Source organism: Nelumbo lutea, chromosome 2 (assembly GCF_056320005.1).
Source record: "Nelumbo lutea isolate HS-2025 chromosome 2, American lotus-T2T, whole genome shotgun sequence".
NCBI classification, from domain to species: Eukaryota; Viridiplantae; Streptophyta; class Magnoliopsida; order Proteales; family Nelumbonaceae; genus Nelumbo; species Nelumbo lutea.
In genome coordinates this window covers 22,432,735-22,453,966 of record NC_142685.1, presented here as the reverse complement: position 1 = coordinate 22,453,966, position 21,232 = coordinate 22,432,735, and the positions used below count along the sequence as shown (strand labels likewise).

At 45.4% G+C, this 21,232-nt stretch overlaps 1 protein-coding gene and 2 non-coding genes across 3 annotated transcripts; all 3 read right to left on the bottom strand.

The window, feature by feature from the left end:
- Positions 1 to 3,624: 3,624 nt before the first annotated feature.
- Positions 3,625 to 3,716, bottom strand: LOC148869148 (small nucleolar RNA snR60/Z15/Z230/Z193/J17). The gene has a single exon (XR_016108388.1). It is a non-coding gene; the product is annotated as a small nucleolar RNA snR60/Z15/Z230/Z193/J17 (small nucleolar RNA).
- LOC148869146 (uncharacterized) lies at positions 3,652 to 5,296 on the bottom strand. The gene has a single exon (XM_088973758.1). The coding sequence runs from the start codon at positions 5,125 to 5,127 to the stop codon at positions 4,489 to 4,491; it is 639 nt and encodes a 212-aa protein (XP_088829884.1). The 5' UTR covers positions 5,128 to 5,296; the 3' UTR covers positions 3,652 to 4,488.
- Positions 4,246 to 4,329, bottom strand: LOC148869147 (small nucleolar RNA Z43). The gene has a single exon (XR_016108385.1). It is a non-coding gene; the product is annotated as a small nucleolar RNA Z43 (small nucleolar RNA).
- Positions 5,297 to 21,232: the final 15,936 nt, after the last annotated feature.

Below are 21,232 nucleotides of genomic sequence, written 5' to 3'. Positions count from 1 at the left end.
TATATGTTGATAAAATACGTGATTTTAACCAAAATTGTCTTATTTATGTTATGAAACTTAACCTTTTAGACATAAAACACAAGAAATTGACAACACTTCCTACTCTTTGTAAATCCTAGATAAGGACAGAGGTTGAACTCCATTATTAACATTAATCCAATAATCCAATAACATTTGGATTATAGGGTTGGATTGGACGCAGGAATCAATTTATTTAACTTTTTTTTACTTAAAAAAAGAAAGAAAAAAAGAAAAAAAGAAGAAACCTTGGTAGCCTAGACACGAAGCCAAGGTAAGTACCACATTATACTGAAAAACACTCACTTATTAGATTAAGATTGGCAAATCAAGGTTAACTTATCCGTACTCATCTATTCTCATCTTATTGATATCTCCATTTGTCAGTAGGTATGATTTATAACGTGTTAACATCAATGTTCTGAGAATCAGACCAGGCATAGAACCGAAGAAGGGATACAGGTTCATGGGTCAGAGATTCAACCAGGGTCAAACCATGATGATGTAGCATAAAAATATATATACTATGAATCATGTAAATACTATATATAATATATTTTACAACTTTTAATGTACTTACATATGGTGGATGGATGGTAAGCTTCTTAATTTTTAAAACAAATGAATAGGGTTCAAGAGGGAGTGTCAACCACTCAAAAGTAATGTCCATTGACACCAATTTTAGTGAATTTATGAGCAACATGGTTAAAGTTTCTCTTGACATGATAAACCAAGACTCAATCAAAGCAGAGGAGAAACTGCCGGCAGTCCATAATGTGTCATGGTGAGAGGGAAGATTCCTCTAACAGACACTAGATGGATTCATAGAATTTCCTTATAAGATGATTTTTTGGAGACCAAGCGACATGGCCAACTTGAATCCATAGAGAGCTTGAAATTCCCTCACAAGAGAAGAGCTTGAGATATCCAATGAATAAAAAATTATAATTAAAGAGATGTTCCAGATGCACAGCTGAAACATCCTATAAAGGTGGTGTGAAGCACGCTCCGTAAAAGGCAAATCTGAACTCCAACTAGTTAGAATACATTTGCTTTCAAATAAGACCTTAGCGATCAATCCCCCTTTGAATAAGGTAATCTTTCCCCATGACCCGAGTTGTACAAACACATTAGTAGGGCTATTCATGGGTCGGGCTGAATCGGCTTACTGAGATTTTTCCAACCAACCCGACCTAATCGAGTTATCTAAAATTGAAACCGAAACCAACCATGTATTAAGTAAAACCGACATGATAAATTTGAGTCAGGTTGAATCAATTTGGGTCGGTTTCAACTCTAAATAAAACCATGGCAATAAATTGAAATTTCAAAATTTTGATTCTTGAAAGTCAAATTGTATTAAAAATTGTGCTTGAGTTGAGGGAGTAAAAGGGGCAGTCCAAGTTAGAATAGAAGTTATCAAAAAAAATAGAAAGTCAAACTGTATTAGAGAAAACAGACTGAAATTTATATATTTCATGAAACCTTTTAATCTAATTAAAAGGGACACCTACTTCTAATTGTAATTGGTTATCTATTTGGTGTAAAAGGCCATAGAAACTAGAATCCTTTGATTCTTTTACTTGTCATTCCTAAATAAAAGACTATATTAAGTTAGATTGGTTTGACTCAAACCATCGATTTATGATTTTTTACAACACAAAACCAACCGGTGCTGAAGAAAACCCAACCGACTCAAGTTGGTTGGTTTGGTCAGGTTGGTTCTTCTTACGAACAGCCCTTGACCTACATATTAGGAATTGGAGAACTGAATTCACAGTACCCCTTCCGAAATTTCAAATGCCACTAACGAACCGGTCACTATATTATTTGCAAAAGAAAACGTGGGTGTAACTAGGACTATGCCGCAAATAGACCAACACAGCCCAACACAATGGTCCATGGTCCATGGGCCATGCCAAGCCCAGAACAATCTTGAGCCATTTTAGGTCCACAGGCCAACCCAGCACAGTTACCCAAGCAAGGCACGGCCCAGCCCACAACCCAATCCAACACAGTCCATATATATATATGTTAATAAAAAAAATTGTATTCAATTTTATTATACTAATTTATTTAATTAATATATATAAGCAATTGTATACATCAAAATTCATATAAAATTAAATTTTCAAATATTTTTAAATAAATTACTTTCACCCAATTCGCAGCACAGTCTAATCCAAGACTTGACCCACAGACCAACCCAACACATAACACAACACAGCACTGGTTCACACAGGCGTGGACTGTAAACCATAGTTAAAAACCACCAAGTTATCCCAGAGTGGGCAACACGACAAGGAAGCACTTGGTACGGTTTTACACCTCTTTGAAAATCGTTGCTGGACCATCTATCCATACGATGCAGGATTAAGAGAGCATTGGTTGTTGGTTTGGAAGCAACTTCAGCATAAACACAGACGAGCTAGTAGCATGCTCAGTGATTCAAATCTTTTTGCAGAAAAGATAATCAAGCTAACAAGGATATTCAATCAAGAGTCTGAAGGGACAAGAATCAGGCAGCTCACATTTTGGCTTATTTAGCGTGTAAATCTCAAATCACAGTATTAGCACCAGGCAGCACTCTAATGAAAATTTCCTTTTCTCATTGCTAGGAAGCAGCCTTCTCTGTGAAGAGAAAAAAAATCATAATAAGACCATGGAGAATAGAGAGTTTATCCCGAGCACCTCTCTATGCTACTTCGACCAATCACTTTGCTCACTAGGTGTTGGAAACCAATGCCATTTTATTCAAAAATATAACATCACATACGCACCAAATTTAAAGTCTGCTTTCTGAATGGTTGGGCATTTTTTTCCTAAAAATATTTACTCAAACCCAATCTCGAAAGTCGAAATGTAAAGGTCGACGAGAACAGCTATTTTAGGCATTGGTAAAACCATTACCAATGTCTGGAAAGGTGTTTTTATGAGAAAAATGGTACTAATGCATTGGTAAAACCATTTATTGAGATGTTTTTTAGACTGCAGTGATGCATTTGTGTAGAGCCATTGCTAGTTGCTGCAAGCCTGCAAGACGAATTATTGATAGCACCAAGAAAACACCCAAAGGAACATTTTGTCATAACAACACCTGTCTCATGACTCTCAGCTTCCAAATTGTGGTAACGTTTAACCAAAAAGGTTAAAAAAAATCAGACTTCAGACAGAACTGATGTAGCACCATTTTTTCAAGAAAATTGTATCAGTTCCTAACAGTGGTTTAACATTTTCTTGTTTTTGTACTAGCAACATTATGCTTATGTGGTATTGAAACGCCTATGTGGCAACAATCTTTACAAACAAAAAATCAGACATACATTTACAGTACCGTGGCATTGAAGAAAGTGCACCGGTTCCAAACAACCCCTCAAACTCAACCAGCAAAATACGTATCTCTCTTGTTCAGTAGAATCAAGTACCAACTCGGATAGTTCTTTAGTTAATGCTAATCCGTCTAGATATGGAATAAGTCTTTACATTCTAGAGGTAAAGGGAAAGAGAGATTGACAAATTTCATACTTTTCTCTACAGACTGGCAACTGGTTAGAACTTAGAAGGCTTAGCAGCAGTAATGGGTTTTATGGACAGAGGAGTGAGAGAGAGAGTCATCGGGTAGGAGCGAAAGACTTTTCAAATGTTAATCAATGTTTTATCATCTGAACCATGCATTTTGACATCATCACACAACTCTCTCTATCGTTTGTCTCCATTCGATGCAAATAGAAAAACAAGAAAAAATTTTAAAGAAAAGATTTCAGAAGTGAAAGCTTTTCTTTGACCTCATCCCCTTGAACTTAACCCCCTGGTGGCAGCGATATTTAATACCAGTCCTCTGCTACAACGAATCAGAAATCCAACTAAGAAACCATCATCAGTTTGTGAAGGAAGGCTGTAGTTACGTAATCGCTGTACTCGCTGATATGTAATTTCAGAAATTACACTTATCATCATCGAACCTTCCAGCTAGGACTTAATACAAACAACAACGATTCATACTTTCGTAGACTTCAATAATCAAACAAAAACCTCAGAAAACAAGAGATGGTACCGTGGCCTCATAGACAAAGATTACTTCTGTCAACACCCATTATTTCAGACATATGCTTGTCTTTCAATTATCTTTTAATCATCGGCCGACCGGTTTTCATGAAAAAACTTAAACAAGCATGAATAGATAGACAAAAAGAAAATAGAGGGAAAATATATTATATTTCGGATGAGGGGCTCAGAATATCAGGATGGTCGGCAAGGCGAATTCGCCCTTACGACGAACGAGACCTTTCACTGAAACTATCGTCATCGCCCCATGTTTTACTACTAACAAATCAAGTCTACATCATCAAACCTAATGTGAGGAATCGAGCAAACGAGAACAAAATTTTGAATTGAGAAAAAACCTCAAATAATTTTCATATAATAATATTACAGAAGCCAAAAATGAGAACAAAATTTAGAATTGAAGCATCAAAACCTCTCTGCCAGTCGAGCAGAAACTGCCCTAAGTTTTGAATAGACCTTACCTGCTGGAGACCCTAAAATAAGACTACAAAGAGAATCCCTGGCAACCTTTATATTGGAGAAAGATCCCAGTATGTGAATCTTGGTATCAGCAATCACAATCCGTGTGGTTGTAGCATTCTCGATTGTGAACTTCGTCTTACCCCCTTTACCAGATAACCTACCGATTGCACGAGACAAGTGTTCGCCACGCAGTGTCTTGACATCCTTGATCTCAAAAGAATCGACATAGAGCTCGTCCACACGCAGCAACGCAAGCGCATCATTGACTTCAAAACCGAGCATGAAGGCATGAACGAAATCGGCACATTTCTGTAGGTTGCTTATATCGGGCGTGTCTGATCTTGTCTTCAACTCAACCTTTCGAGCCTTGAGATTCATGCGGATGTCAATTTTCATCTGCTCATAGATTGGAGTGTAGATTTCCATCCATGCCTTCTTGAGCGGTGTGAACCGATGCGGGGGAACAGAAACCTTTCGAAATTGAACTCGTCCATCTGATATCTCATGAGCCTTCAATGGTTCGAACTTTGGTTTGGGTGGGAGTTTCTCGACTTCCATGGAAGAGGTTTCGCTGGATTGCATGGTAAATTCTCAACAACTCCAAGGTTTCCAATGAGAATCGGCGAAGCGACCTCCTCTAAAGCTGCAACTCGGAAGAACGACGACCTCCCGTTGGTGCGGAGAGAAATCCTGTGCTACTGCGGAAGAACCAGACGGCTATGGCTCAAGAGGAACATAGCAAAGAGGACGAGTTATGTGTGTTCTATCATAGACTGGTATTTATAGATCTCTTCTAGGGTTTAGGGTTTCACTTGGCATTAGAGTCGGTGCAACCCGGTTCTCCTACTATGGACCTATTTAGGCCGGTCCGGTTTCACCGATGTCCGGATCAGGCGGTTCAAGCCGATTTGATAGCAAATCCATGCATAGCGTGTGCTGTGTATGTGTGCGCAAGTTTCTAGTCCATTAGGACTATACTCCAAAATTTCTTAGATAAGTTATTGGAGAGATTGATGGATGTTATGTGAAAGGATGAGACGGTCGAATCTTGTAAAGTTAGAAAGGAAATCAAGAGGGTTTAATTGAAGTGTTCATACCCAAAAATTCGATTTTGAATTTAATATTTAAAATAATCAAATCAACTTCGGATATAATCATCAATTATTTATTTTTATAAATATTATATATAATAATTAAATTACCTAAAATAATTGATCATTTAAATTTGAATCAAGTTAAATGTTAAAATTTTTAATCGAATTCATATTACCTTATTTGATTCAAATTTCATCCCTTTACCCTCCTTATCAAAGTGGGAGAGCGAAAATCTGAGAGAAAGGGTCTCAAATAGAAAAGATAGTCGTGTATTGGATCTTCAACCCCCCTAGATTATTTTCTATGCGGATGATTGTCTTCTTTTCCTGAGAGCTAATATTCGAAACACCCTCCATATTAAAAAGATCTACAAAATTACTCTAAGGCAATTAATTAATTTGCATAAGTCTGATGTGAGTTTCTAGGAGGTTGGGTATCAAGGAGAGCGAGGGGCATCCAAGATACCTAATATCTAGGACTTTGAAACTCTATTGGAATAAAGAAATCAAAATTTTTTGTGGATATGGTGAACAAAATATAGGGTAAGGTGCAAGGTTGGAAAGTTAGTACTACTCTCACTCAAGCAAGAGTGGGCATTTCATTGCCAAATAATTTAAGGGTATTTTGTAGTCTGGATGACAAATTGGTGGGTGTGAACCAGTCCACACCACACCTTAATCCGATTTTTCAACTAGTGGCATTCTATAGGAATGGTGTGTACCAATCCACACCACACTTTTTGATTCCATGTATCTCATATACATTTTATGAATGACTTATATAGTTAATCATAAATATCTAATTATTGCATTTTATACGATAAATATATTAAAAAATGCATCAATGAATTAATATTAATCAATAAATATTATATTTTATAAAAAAATAGTAAAAATTTAAATTTTAAAAAATATATTTTAAATATTTAAAAATATTATTTTGTTGATAAAAACATTAAAATTAAAAAAAAAAACTAAGTAAAATAATTACTATTTTATTGAAAAAAATATTAAAATGTGAAACAAACAATAGGGTTTCAGCCTTTCAAGGAGAGTGTAAAGTAGGGGATCAAAAATAGACTATGGACGGGCCCTAACCACGAGTTTTTGTCGTGGATGAGAAATTGGGGTGCAGACGAGACTAGGGGTGTAAACGGTATTCAAAAATCTGATTTCAAATTCGATATTCGATATAATTGAATCGAATTCAGATATCCTACTCATACTGAATGGTTAATCGGATTCGAATTCGGATATAACCTAATTCGATTCGATAAATATTTAAATTTGATTGATTATTTAATTCCTATATAATATATAAATATTTTATATAAATTGTATATAATAATTAAGTTATATAAATAATTTATATATTTATATATTTTATATCAATAAAATATTTATTTTATATATTTATTAATTATCTAAAATAATTAATTAATCGAAATTACAGCCCCCTCCTAGTCTATTAGTAGACCCTCCCTATAAACTGCATTATGTTCGTAGATTTGGCATCAATCCACGGTCAGAATTCGGTCCACCCCTACAAATCTTAGTTACACCCTAGGGGTGGACTGAACTATAAAAACCCCTAATTTAAATCAAGTGAATTCTCGTGTTGAACCCTCATTGAGGCGTAACAATTATCCTCAAATACCGCCTCGAGGCTAGAAGAAAGTTTGGTTTATTCAAACTCCCCCAAAGCTTAAAAATTTCCTCTAGTGAGCTATCTCCAACGCTCTTGCACTTCATCATCTTTTGGGCTCAGAATGGGCTTAGGATTCCGGCTTTGTGTCCTAGATGTGGTGAGGAGGAAGAATCAGTACGTAATTCATGTGTTGCCCAAGTGCAGTTTTGCTAGAGCTACTTATCTTGCTAATAATTTGGCAATTAGAACAGGAGAGATAGTGCATGACTTCCTGACCCACGATCATGGAAGGTGTCAAAATGCCTTTGTGCTTCGATGAATGATGTAACCGTTTCTGGTCATGTACCATTTTTTGTAATGTATAAATTTGTTTGGCTAACTAACTAGTTATTTGCCCCGGTGGTAATGTGCCTTGGTGATGAGCTACTTGGTGGCGAACTCCCTAGTGGAGAACTGCCTGGTGGCGAGCTCCCTGGTGGAGAACTGCCTGGTGGCGAACTGTCTGGTGGCAAACTACTTGGTAGCGAGCTGCCTGGTGGCGAACTGCCTAGTAGCGAACAGCCTAGTGGAGAACAACTTGGTGGCGAACTGCCTAGTAGCGAGATCCCAGGTGGAGAACTACTTGGTGGCGAAATCCCTGGTGGAGAACTGCCTGGTGGCAAGATCCCTAGTGGAGAACTGTCTAGTGGCGAACTCCCTGGTGGAGAGCTACCTGGTGGCGAGCTCCCTACTAGGCGGCCTGTGACTCAGAGAACGGTGGAGCTCCCTAGTGCAGCGCAACCCGACTGCCCTCTGCATGAGGTGATCTTCTTTCCTTTGTAGGCAGTGGGAGTTGAGGGACCTGCGAGAACTCCACCTTTTCCACCTCTTTGCAGGCGGTAGGAGCTGAGGGACCTGCGAGAACTCCACCTTTTCCTCCTCTTTGTAGGCGGCGGGAGCTGAGGGACCTGCGAGAACTGAATCAGAGGACCCGGGGGTATTTTCCCGGCGGGGACTCTCCGACGCTTAAGTTAGCACTCTGATTGTAGAGAGCTTTGAAGATGATACTAGAGAAACGAGAGAGCTAGAGAGCGGGGATTACCTCCATTTTTTCCATCCTCCCTCCCTTTGGGGGGTGAGGTCTTTATATACAGGATACCTCATAGGTTAGGTGGGTGAAAAGCCTCCAAACGATAAGACTCGTCACATCCCATCAGAACCGGGGTACGATGGTGAACTCCTCGAGGTCGTCAGGCTGGTGCTTGTGTCAGGCAGCCAGGTTGTCAAGGTGACTCCTACGTCAGTCAGCGGGTCGGTGTCTAGGCCAGGTTGTCAGGCAGGAGATCTTCCTGCGATACACCAAACTACTCCTGTACCGAGCTACCCTACAAGTGGAGAGCTGCCCGGGGGAGCTATGCTGAGCTACTTATGGTGTGCTCTTCCGAGCTGCCTGGCTCCTTGGCGAGCTCTTTGGTGAGCTACCGAGCTCCTTGGCGAGCTCCTGGGTGAGCTTTTGAGCTCGCGGGGTATGCATGCCGAGTTTATTAGTGGCCGTCATGGGCAGCTAGGTCGGCTAGGTCGGATCATGTGCCAGGCTGATCCAGGTTGGCCAAGTCACACAGGCCACGCCAGGCCGTGTGCAGGCCGCGCCAGACCGCGTGCAGGTCGCTCCAGGCCGCAGCAGGCAGCGCGCAGGCCATGTGCAGGTCGCGCCAGGCCACTCCAGGCCAGCCAGACCAGTGCCCGGGTGGGACACCAACTTGGTAAGTTGTTGCCTGGGTGTTTGCCTACTTGTCACGAGGTGCCATGTGTCACAATTTCATTGGAGGGCCAAATCTGCCTTCATCATATGCACCCCACTCCTGAGCTGAGAGTAACTCAGCAAAGGGAGTAGATTTCTTCTTTTGGCCCATAAGTCGACGAGCTAGTAAGTGCTTATCCAATTCCTTAGGCTTTGGGAGCTACCTGTACGTGGCGAGCCGCCAGTAAGGTGAGGAGGTCTTCGCCAATTCAGTAGTGTAGCCCTTAGGATCTGGGGGCAACTTATAGTTCACTATTGTTGATTTTGCTCATGCGGAGGAAGCGACTGGGTATTTGGCAATAGTATGGCCCATTGGCTTTAGGAGCGGCTCGTAGTCCACTCTTCTTGACTTTGCCCATGCCGAAGAGGCGACTAGGTCTTAAGTAGTAATGTGGCCCGTAGGCTTTGGGAGCGACTCGTAGTCCACTCTTCTTTGACTTTGCCCGTGCTGAAGAGGCGATTGGGTCTTAAGTAGTAACGTGGCCCGTAGGCTTTGCCTATGAGGTGCTGAGCTACCTGTGAGGTGTCAGGCTGACCTGGTGCTGAGCTACCTGTGAGGTGCCGAGCAGCCTTCTAGGTGCCGAGCTGACCAGGTGTCGAGCTAACAGTGAGGTGTCGAGCTGACCAGGTGTCAAGCTACCAGTGAGGTGCCGAGCTACCTGCAAGGTGCCGAGATGATCAAGTCCCGAAATACCAGTGAGGTGCCAAGCTGTGATTGCGCTACATCAACTTCGAAATGCCAGTCACCCACCCCTACAAGAAGCTACTAGGAGCTCGACCTTCGGGGGCAACACTACTAACTTTAGGTCGCCAGCTCACACGGGAGCCTTGGAAGGCTTGACTAGTAAGGGCACCTATGTAGTCTGTTGGCCTTCAACTCCCGCGGAAGCCACAAAGAGCTCATCTTTGTAGGGAGGACCTTGTGGAGAGGACTGATGAGGCTTTATCTGAATTGAAAGTAAGGTTGGTAGAGCTACTTACTCTGTTAGCTCCCTGCATAGTCTTTGAGTTCATAAAAAAAATGTAAACTATAAAGCAATAGCTTCAATTTCTAAAAAGTGAGGACTTAGCTTTGGTAAGATGAGAACTTAGCTTTTTGCAGCGTGTTCCCACAGACGGTGCCAATTGATGTAACTGTTTCTGGTCACATACCATTTTTTGTAATTTATAAATTTTTGTGGCTAACTACCTCGTTATTTGACCCGGTGGTGACGTGCCTTGGTGATGAGCTAATTGGTGGCGAACTACCTGGTGGAGAACTGCCTGGTGGCGAGCTCTCTGGTGGTGAACTGCTTGGTGGCGAACTGCATGGTAGCGAGCTCCCTGGGGGCGAACTGCCTGGTGGCGAGCTCCCTGGTGGCGAACTGCCTGGTGGAGAACTCCTTGGTGGCGAGCTCCCTAGTGGAGAACTGCTTGGTGGAAAACTGCCAAGTAGCGAGCTCCCTGGTGGAGAACAACTTGGTGGCGAACTCCCTGGTGGAGAACTGCCTAGTGGCAAGATCCCTAGTGGAGAACTGTTTGGTGGTGAAGTCACTGGTGGAGAGCTACCTGGTGGCGAGCTCCCTACTAGGCGGCCTGTGACTCAGATAATGATGGAACTCCCTGGTGCAGCGCAACCCGACTGCCCTCTGCATGAGGTGATCTTTTTTCCTTTGGAGGCAGTGGGAGCTGAGGGACCTACGAGAACTCCATCGTTTCCTCCTCTTTGCAGGCGGCGGGAGTTGAGGGACCTGCGAGAACACCACATTTTCCTCCTCTTTGTAGGCAGCGGGAGCTAAGGGACCTGCAAGAACACCACCTTTTCCTCCTCCTTGTAGGCGATGGGAGCTGAGGGACCTACGAGAACTGAATCAGAGGACTCGGGGGTATTTTCCTGGCGGGGACTCTCTGACGCTTAAGTTAGCACTCTGATGGTAGAGAGCTTTGAAGAAGATATTGGAGAAACTAGAGTGCTAGAGAGCAGGGATTACCTTCATTTTTTCCATCCTCCCCCCCTTTGGGGGTGAGGTCTTTATATACTAGAATCCTCACTGGTTAGGTGGCTGAAAAGCCTCCAAATGGTAAGACTCATCACATCTCGTCAGAACCGAGGTACGGTGGTGAATTCCTCGAGGTCGTCAAGCTGGCGCTTGTGTCAGGCGGCCAGGTCGGCGCCTGGGCCAGGTTGTCAAGGCGGCAACTGTGTCAGTCAGCGGGTCGGTGTTTGAGCCAGGTTGTCAAGTCGGCACCTGAGTCAGTCGACGGGTCGATGTCTAGGCCAGGTTGTCAGGCAGGAGATCTTCTTGCGATACGCCAAACTACTCCTGTACCGAACTACCCTATAAGGGGTGAGCTGCCCGGGGGAGCTATGCTGAGTTGCATGTGGCGAGCTCTACCGAGCTGCTTGGCTCCTTGGCGAGCTCTTTGGTGAGCTACCGAGCTCGCGGGGTATGCATGCCGAGTTTATCGGTGGGCGTCTTATGGGCGGCTAGGTCGGCCAGGTCGGATCATATGCCCGGCTGATCTAGGTCGGCTAGGTCGCGTAGGCCGAGCCAGGCCGTGCAGGTCGCGCGTCGGGCCGCGCCAAGCCGCGTAGGTGGCGCAGGTCGCGCAGGCCGCTCGCAGGTCGCTCCCGGCCGCGCAGGCAGCGCGCAGGCCGCCCGTAGGCCACGTGCAGGTTGCGCCAGGCCGCTCTAGGCCGGCCAGACCGGTGCCCGGGTGGGACACCAACTTGGTAAGTTGTCACGAGGTGCCACATGTCGCAATTTCACTAGAGGGCCAAATCTGCCCTCATCATTTGCCTCCCACTCCTGAGCTGAGAGTAACTCAGCTAAGGGAATAGATTTCTTCTTTCGGCCTGTAAGTCGACGAACTAGTAAGTGCTGATCTACTTCCTTAGGCTTTGCGAGCTGCCTATACGTGGCGAACTACCAGTAAGGTGAGATGGTCTCCGCCAGTTCAGTAGTGTAGCCCTTAGGCTATGGGGGCAACTTATAGTTCACTTTTGTTGATTTTGCTCATGCTGAGGAAGTGATTGGGTATTTAGCAATAGTGTGGCCCATAGGCTTTGGGAGTGACTCGCAGTCCACTCTTCTTGACTTTGTCCATGCCGAAGAGGCAACTGGGTCTTAAGTAGTAATTTGGCCCGAAGGCTTTGGGAGCGACTCGTAGTCCGTTCTTCTTTGACTTTGCCCGTGCCAAAGAGGCGATTGGGTCTTAAGTAGTAATGTGGCTTGTAGGCTTTACCTGCGAGGTGCTGAGCTGACCAGGTGCTGAGCTACCTGTGAGGTGTCGGGCTGACATGGTGCTGAGCTACCAGTGAGGTGCCGAGCTGACCAGGTGCCGAGCTACCAGTGAGGTGCCGAGCTGACCAGGTCCCAAACTACCATTCAAGTGCCGAGATGTGATTGCGTTGCATCAACTTCGAAATGCCAATCACCCACCCCTACAAGAAGCTACTAGGAGCTCAACCTTCAGGGGCAACACTACTAACTTTAGGTCGCCAGCTCACACAGGAGCCTTGGAAGGCTCGACCAGTAAGGGCGCCTATGTAGTCTGTTGGCCGCCAACTCCCGCGAAAGCCACGAAGAGCCCATCTTTGTAGGGGGGACCTTGCGGAGAGGACTGATGAGGCTTTATCTGAATTGAAAGTAAGGTTGGTAGAGCTACTTAGTCTGTTAGCTCTTTGCATAATCTTCAAGTTCATAAAAAATGTAAACTATAAAGCGATAGTTTCAATTTCTAAAAAGTGAGGACTTAGCTTTGGTAAGATGAGAACTTAGCTTTTTGTAGCGTGTTCCCATAGACGGCGCCAATTAATGTAACCGTTTCTGGTCACGTACCATTTTTTGTAATGTATAATTTTTTTTGGCAAACTACCTCATTATTTGACTCGGTGGTGACGTGCCTTGGTGATGAGCTACTTGGTGGCGAACTCCCTGGTGGTGAACTGCCTGGTGGCGAATTGCTTGGTGGCGAACTGCCTGGTAGTGAGCTCCCTGGTGGAGAACTACTTGGTGGCGAACTCCCTGGTGGAGAGCTACCTGGTGGCAAGCACCCTACTAGGCGGCATATGACTCAGAGAATGGTGTAGCTTCCTGGTGCAGTACAACCTAACTGCTCTCTGCATGAGGTGATCTTCTTTCCTTTGTAGGCAGTGGGAGTTGAGGGACCTGCAAGAACTCCATCGTTTCCTCCTCTTTGTAGGCGGCGGGAGCTGAGGGACCTGCGAGAACACCACCTTTTCCTCCTCTTTGTATCCGGCGGGAGCTGAGGGGCCTGCGAGAATTCCACCTTTTCCTCCTCTTTGTAGGCAGCGGGAGCTGAAGGACATGCGATAACTGAATTAGAGGACTCAGGGGTATTTTCTCAGTGGGAACTCTCCGATGCTTAAGTTAGCACTCTGATTGTAGAGAGCTTTGAAGATGATATTGGAGAAACGAGAGAGCTAGAGAGCAGGGATTACCTCCATTTTTTCCATCCTCCCCCCCTTTGGGGGGTGAGGTCTTTATATACCGGAGTCCTTGCGGGTTAGGTGGGTGAAAAGCCTCCAAACGGTAAGACTCACCACATGCCGTCAGAACCGGGGTACGATGGTGAATCCTCGAGGTCGTCAGGCTGGCGCTTGTCTCAGGCGACCAGGTCGGTGCCTGGGCCAGGTTGTCAGGGCGGCGCCTGCGTTAGTTGGCGGGTTGGTGTCTGGGCCAGGTTGTCAGGTCGGCGCTTGTGTCAGTCGGCGGGTCGGTGTCTAGGCTAGGTTGTCAGGCATGAGATCTTCCTGCGATACGCCAAACTACTTCTGTACCGAGCTACCCTACACGTGGCGAGCTGCCCGGGGGAGCTATGCCGAGCTGCTTGTGGCGACCTCTACCGAGCTGCCTGACTCCTTGGCGAGCTCTTTGGTGAGCTACCGAGCTTGCGGGGTATGCATGCCGTGTTTATGGGTGGGCGTCTTATGGGCGGCAAGGTCAGCCAGGTCGGATCATGAGTCAGGCTGATCTAGGTCGGCCAGGTCGCGCCAAGCCGCGCAGGTCACTCCAGGCCGCGCCAGGCCGCCGCCCGTAGGTCGCTTGCAGGTCGCGCCAAGCTGCTCCAGGCCGGCCAGACCGGTGCCCGGGTGGGACACCAACTTGGTAAGTTGTTGCCTGGGTGTTTGTCTACTTGTCACGAGGTGCCACATGTCACAATTTCACTGGAGGGACAATATATGCCCTCATCATTTGCCCCTCACTCCCGAGCTGAGAGTAATTCAACGAAGGGAGTAGATTTCTTCTTTTGGCCCGTAAGTCGACGAGCTAGTAAGTGCTGATCCAATTCCTTAGGCTTTGGGAGCTGGCTGTATGTGGCGAGCTGCCACTAAGGTGAGGAGGTCTCCGCCAGTTCAGTAGTGTAGCCCTTAGGCTCTGGGGGCAACTTATAATTCACTTTTCCTGATTTTGCTCATGCTGAAGAGGCGACTGGGTATTTAGCAATAGTGTGGCCCGTAGGCTTTGGGAGCGATTCGTAGACCACTCTTCTTGACTTTGCTCATGCCAAAAAGGCGACTGGGTCTTAAGCGGTAATGTGGTCCGTAGGCTTTGGGAGTGACTCGTAGTCCACTCTTCTTTGACTTTGCCCATGCCGAAGAGGCGATTGGGTCTTAAGTAGTAATATGGCCCGTAGGCTTTGCTTGTGAGGTGCCAAGCTGACCAGGTGCTGAGCTACCTGTGAGGTGTCTGGCTGACCAGGTGTTGAGCTACATGTGTGGTGCCGAGCAGCCTACTAGGTGTCGAGCTATTAGTGAGGTGCCGAGCTACCTGCAAGGTGCCGAGCTGACCAGGTCCCGAACTATCAGTGAGGTGCCGAGCTGTGATTGTGCTGCATCAATTTCGAATTGCCAGCACCCACCCCTACAAGAAGCTACTAGGATCTCGACCTTCGGGGGCAGCACTACTAACTTTAGGTCGCCAGCTCACACGGGAGCCTTGGAAGGCTCGACCGGTAAGGGCGCCTATGTAGTCTGTTGGTCGCCAACTCCCGCGAAAGCCACAAAGAGCTCATCTTTGTAGGGGGGACCTTGCGGAGAGGACTGATGAGCTTTATCTGAATTGAAAGTAAGGTTGGTAGAGCTACTTAGTCTGTTAGCTCCCTGCATAATCTTCGAGTTTATAAAAAATGTAAACTATAAAGCGATAGCTTCAATTTCTAAAAAGTGAGGACTTAGCTTTGGTCAAATGTGAACTTAGTTTTTGTAGCGTGTTCCCATAGACGGCGCCAATTAATGTAACCGTTTCTGGTCACGTACCATTTTTTGTATTGTATAAATTTTTTTGGCTAACTACCTCGTTATTTGACCCGGTGGTGATGTGCCTTGGTGATCAGCTACTTAGTGGCGAACTCCCTGGTGGAGAACTGCCTGGTGGCGAGCTACCTGGTAGCGAACTGCCTGGTGGTGAACTACCTGGTGGCAAATTGCCTGGTGGCGAACTGCCTGGTGGTGAACTGTCTGGTGGCGAACTGCCTGGTGACGAGCTCCCTGGTGGCGAATTGCCTGGTGGTGAACTGCCTGGTGGTGAACTGCCTGGTGGAGAACTACTTGGTGGCGAACTCCCTACTAGAGAACTGCTTGGTGGCGAACTGCCTGGTATCGAGCTCCCTGGTGGAGAACTACTTGGTGGCAAACTCCCTGGTGGAGAACTGTCTGGTGGCAAGATCCCTGGTGGAGAACTGTCTGGTGACGAACTCCCTGGTGGAGAGCTACCTGGTGGCGAGCTCCCTACTAGGCGGCCTGTGACTCAGAGAATGGTAGAGCTCCTTGGTGCAGCGCAGCCCGATTGCCCTCTGCATGAGGTGATATTCCTTCCTTTGTAGGCAGTGGGAGCTAAGGGACCTATGAGAACTCCATCGTTTCTTCCTCTTTGTAGGCGATGGGAGCTGAGGGACCTGCGAGAACACCACACTTTCTTCCTCTTTGTAGGCGGCGGTAGCTGAGGGACTTGCGAGAACCCCACCTTTTCCTCCTCTTTGTAGGTGGCGGGAGTTGAGGGACTTGCGAGAACTGAATCAGAGGACTCAGGGGTATTTTCCTGGCGGGGACTCTCCGACGCTTAAGTTAGCACTCTGATTGTAGAGAGCTTTGAAGATGATATTGGAGAAACGGGAGAACTAGAGAGCAGGGATTACCTCCATTTTTTCCATCCTCCCCCCCTTTTGGGGGTTGAGGTCTTTATATACCGGAGTCCTCACGGGTTAAGTGGGTGAAAAGCCTCCAAATGGTAAGACTCGTCACATCCCGTCAGAACCGGGGTACGGTGGTCACCTGAGCCAGGTCAGCGCCTGCGTCAGTTGGCGTGTCGGTGTCTGGGCCTGGTTGTCAGGTCAGCGCCTGTGTCAGTCGGTGGGTCGGTGTCTAGGCCAGGTTGTTAGGCATGAGATCTTCCTACGATACGCCAAATAACTCTTGTACTGAGCTATCCTACAAGAGGTGAGTTGCCCGGGGGAGCTATGCCGAGCTGCTTGTGGCGACCTCTGCCGAGCTGCCTGGCTCCTTGGCAAGCTCTTTGGTGAGCTACCGAGCTCCTTGGTGAGCTACCGAGCTCGCGGGTTATGCATGTCGAGTTTATCAATGGACGTCTTATGGGCGGCTAGGTCGGCTAGGTCGGATCATGTGCCAGGCTGATCCAGGTCGGCCAGGTCGTGCAGGCCGTGCCAGGCCGTGTTGGCTACGCTAGGCCGCGCGCAGGTTGCTCCAGGCCGCGTAGGACACGGCAGGCCGCGCCAGGCAGCGCATAGGCTGTGTGCAGGCCGCCCGTAGGCCGTGTGCACGTCACGCCAGGATGCTCCAGGTCGGCCAGACCGGTGCTTGGGTGGGACACGAGGTGCCACGTGTCACAATTTCATTGGAGGGCCAAATCTTCCCTCATCATTTGCCCCCCCACTCCCGAGCTGAGAGTAACTGAGCGAAGGGAGTAAATTTCTTATTTTGGCCCCTAAGTCGACGAGCTAGTAAGTGCTGATCCAATTCCTTAGGCTTTGGGAGCTGCCTGTAGGTGGCGAGCTGCAAGTAAATTGAGGAGGTCTCCGCCAGTTCAGCAATGTAGCCCTTAGGCTCTGGGGGCAACTTATAGTTCACTTTTGCTGATTTTGCTCATGCTGAGGAAGCGACTGGGTATTTAGCAATAGTGTGGCCCACAGGCTTTGGGAGCGACTCGTAGTCCACTCTTCTTGACTTTGCCCATGCCAAAGAGGCAACTGGGTCTTAAGCAGTAATGTGGCCTGTAGGCTTTGGGAGCGACTCGTAGTCCACTCTTCTTTGACTTTTCCCGTGTCGAAGAGGCAATTGGGTCTTAAGTAGTAATGTGGCCCGTAGGCTTTGCCTGTGAGGTGCCAAGCTGACCAGGTGCTGAGCTACCTGTGAGGTGCCAAGCTGCTTGCTAGGTGCCGAGCTGACCAAGTGCCGAGTTGACCAGGTCCCATACTACTAGTGAGGTGACGAGTTGTGATTGCGCTGCATCAACTTTGAAATGCCAGTCACCCACTCCTACAAGAAGCCATTAGGAGCTCGACCTTCGGGGGCAACACTACTAACTTTAGGTCTCCAGCTCACATGGGAGCCTTGGAAGGCTCGACCGGTAAGGGCGCCTATGTAGTCTGTTGGCCGCCAACTCCCGCGGAAGCCACAAAGAGCTCATCTTTGTAGGGGGACTTTGCGGAGAGGACTGATGAGGCTTTATCTGAATTGAAAGTAAGGTTGGTAGAGTTATTTAGTCTGTTATTTCCCTGCATAGTCTTCGAGTTCATAAAAAATGTAAACCATAAAGCGATAGCTTCAATTTTGTAAAAGGTGAGGACTTAGCTTTGGTAAGATGAGAACTTAGCTTTTTGTAGCGTGTTCCCACAGACGATGCCAATTAATGTAACCATTTCTGGTCATGTACCATTTTTTGTAATGTATAATTTTTTTGGCTAACTACCTCGTTATTTGACCCGATGGTGACGTGCCTTGGTGATGAGCTACTTGGTGGCGAACTCCTTGGTGGAGAACTGCCTGGTGGCAAACTGCGTGGTAGCGAGCTCCCTGTTGGCAAACTGCTTGGTGGCGAACTGCCTGGTGGAAAACTATTTGGTGGCGAACTCCCTGGTGGAGAATTGCCTGGTGGCGAACTGCCTGGTAGCGAGCTCCCTGGTGGAGAACTACTTGGTGGCGAACTCTCTGGTGGAGAACTGCCTGGTGGCAAGATCCCTGGTGTACTATCTGGTGGCGAACTCCTTGGTGGAGAGCTACCTGGTGGTGAGCTCCCTACTAGGCGGGCTATGACTCAGTGAATGGTGGAGCTCCCTGGTGCAACGCAACCCGACTGCCCTCTGCATGAGGTGATCTTTTTTCCTTTGTAGGTAGTGGAAGCTGAGGGACCTGCGAGAACTCCATCTTTTCCTCTTCTTTGTAGGCGGCGGGAGCTGAGGGATTTGCGAGAACTCCACCTTTTCCTCCTCTTTGTAGGCGGCGGGAGCTGAGGGACCTACGAGAACTGAATCAGAGGACCCAGGGGTATTTTCCTGGCGAGAACTCTCCTCTTTGTCAGGTTGGCGCCTGTGTCAATTGGCAGGTCGATGTCTAGGCCAGGTTATCAGGCAGGAGATCTTCCTGCGATACGCCAAACTACTCCTGTACCAAGATACCCTACAAGTGGTGAACTTCCCGAGGGAGCTATGCCGAGCTGCTTGTGGCGAGCTCTGCCGAGCTGCCTGGCTCCTTGGGAAGCTGTTTGGTGAGATACCGAGCTCCTTGGTGAGCTATCGAGCTCGCGGGTTATGCAGGCCGAGTTTATCGGTGGGCATCTTATGGGCGGCTAGGTCGGCCAGGTCAGATCATGTGCCAGGCTGATCCAGGTCGACCAGATCGCGCAGGCTGCGTGCCAGGCCGCACGCAGGTCCCGTAGGCCGCGCACTGGTCGCTCCAGGCCATGCAGGCCGCGTGCAGGCCGCGCCAAGCAACGTGCAGGCTGCCCGTAGGCCGCGTGCAGGTTTCTCCAGGCCGCTCCAGGCCGACCAGGCCGGTGCCTTGGTGGGACACCAACTTGGTAAGTTGTTGCTTGGGTGTTTGCCTAGTTGTCACGAGGTGCCACGTGTCGCAATTTCACTAGAGGGCCAAATCTGCCCTCATTAGTAAAAATGGCGAAAGCTTTGGCTTTGCTCGAAGGTGACAGTTTCTGAGCTTCATGCTTCCTTTACCTCTTATGCATTGGCTTCTTTTTCCCCGTTTGATGTAATCTGGAAACGATGCAAATGCCCAGTTTAGGGTAAATTTGTACTCTGTTTTCACTTTTGCCTGTATTTGGCAATATTACATTTATGGATCGATAAATGATAGAAAAATATTTTTTAGTGCATATTTACATTGATAATAAGTTGTAAAAGTACATCAATAAAAAAGAAATAAATTTGCATCCAAGTGGACTTTTGGTGTCTATTTGGCATCAATGTTGTTGCTCCAGAAAACAGTGATACATCAGTGTCACGTTGGAAAAAACGGTGCTCCAAGAAACGCCTGTTTGTTTGGAACCATTTTTTCCATAAAAAACAGTGCTCCAAGCCATGCCTTGGAAATCGAGAAGGCATGGTTTGGAGCAACGCCAATTTTGGCCCTTTATCAAATTGCAGCTCATTGCTGCCAATGAGTGTGTGATGTGGCAGTGACATGGACTTCCTATAATGGGTACCAATGCTGAAAACAAACATGGAGCACTGGTACCAAACAGGTGTTACTATTGTTCTAGGAAATGTCCTACCTGTCAACAATGTTTCCAAACAGAAAAAAGGCATCATTTTCTCGTAAAATGGTGCTTCCATCCCATACATCAGCCGCACCAATGCCAAACATATACTTTATAAAAAAGGCATATGCTTTATTGGAGTTCCTGTTTAAATACATTACAACTAAAAGTTATTTTGGTAAGAAGGTAAATTTGTTAGTGCAAAACTAACCCAACTTTACAAGTTATATAGACCAGTTTACACTTTAGAGAATTTTCATTTCTTTCATGTTCATAGAATTTGGAACTCCTTGGGCGTTTGTTTGGCCAAGCTGCTCTTCGAATGTTAAACATAGACTCCTCTACTCCTATATTTAGGGGTGGCTAATGAGCCACTCTCACCCTTACCCATCCTAACACATCCATTTGATCCTCTAATTCAAAGCAAAACCATAACCTTTTAGTTTTTCTATGTTTTATTACATAAACATATAGAACTATATACTTCAATTAAAAAATAGAAGGTTTCAATTTTTTTATATAAATAAAAATTATAAAAATACACAAAATATAAAAGTTCATGTAAAAAACACTGAAAATTGCAGAAAAATATAAGAAAGTTGTAAGAAAATTGAGAAAATGCAAAAATGTGAAGAGAATTACAGAAAAATGTAAAATATACACATATATGTTTTAACTAAAAAACAAGAAAAAGGAAAACAAGTTCAAAAAATATTTTCAAATATAAAATACATAAAAACAAAGAAATGGCAAAAAATACCGAAAAGTATAGAGTTGCAAACATAATAAAAATTTCAAAAACAAAAAAAACCCCTAAATTGTATAAACTATAGAAATTGCATAAAATAAAAAAACAGAAAATAAAATTTGTAGAAACCACCAAAAGTTATAAAAAAAAAGAAATTGCAAATAAATAACAAAAAAACACAGAAAATATATAGATTGTAGAAAATAGAAAATGAAAAAAAAAATTATAAAAAACATTGGAAATTATAGCAAAACACTAAAAAAGAAAAAATACAAGAAAATTGAAAAAGACAAAAAATCAAATAAATATAAAGATGGGATAAAAGTAGAAATTGCAAAAATACATAAAATGATAAAATTCAAAAATTATATATTATAGCAAAAAAAAGTAAAAAAATGCAGACAAACTAATAAAATGATAAATTTTTTCAAAAAAATAAAATAAAAATGGACATTGCACCCACCAAATATTGAAGCAAATTTTCAAAAAATATTTCAGAGATAAAAATTTACAAAAATAATTTCGCATAAATTTGTAGCACCCTTGATGGGATTTACATTTCAAGTTATAAGAATTTACATTTCAAAACACAAAAAAAAATGCTAAAATTTCTTATCATAGTCTTCAACTCTTCATTCTTTCAAATCTTCAAACGAGAGATCTGAGTCAGGGAGAGAGGGAGAGCAA

Excerpts from the sequence above, each read along its gene's own strand:
- LOC148869146 (XM_088973758.1), bottom strand. The coding sequence starts at position 5,127 with ATGCAATCCAGCGAAACCTCTTCCATGGAAGTCGAGAAACTCCCACCC.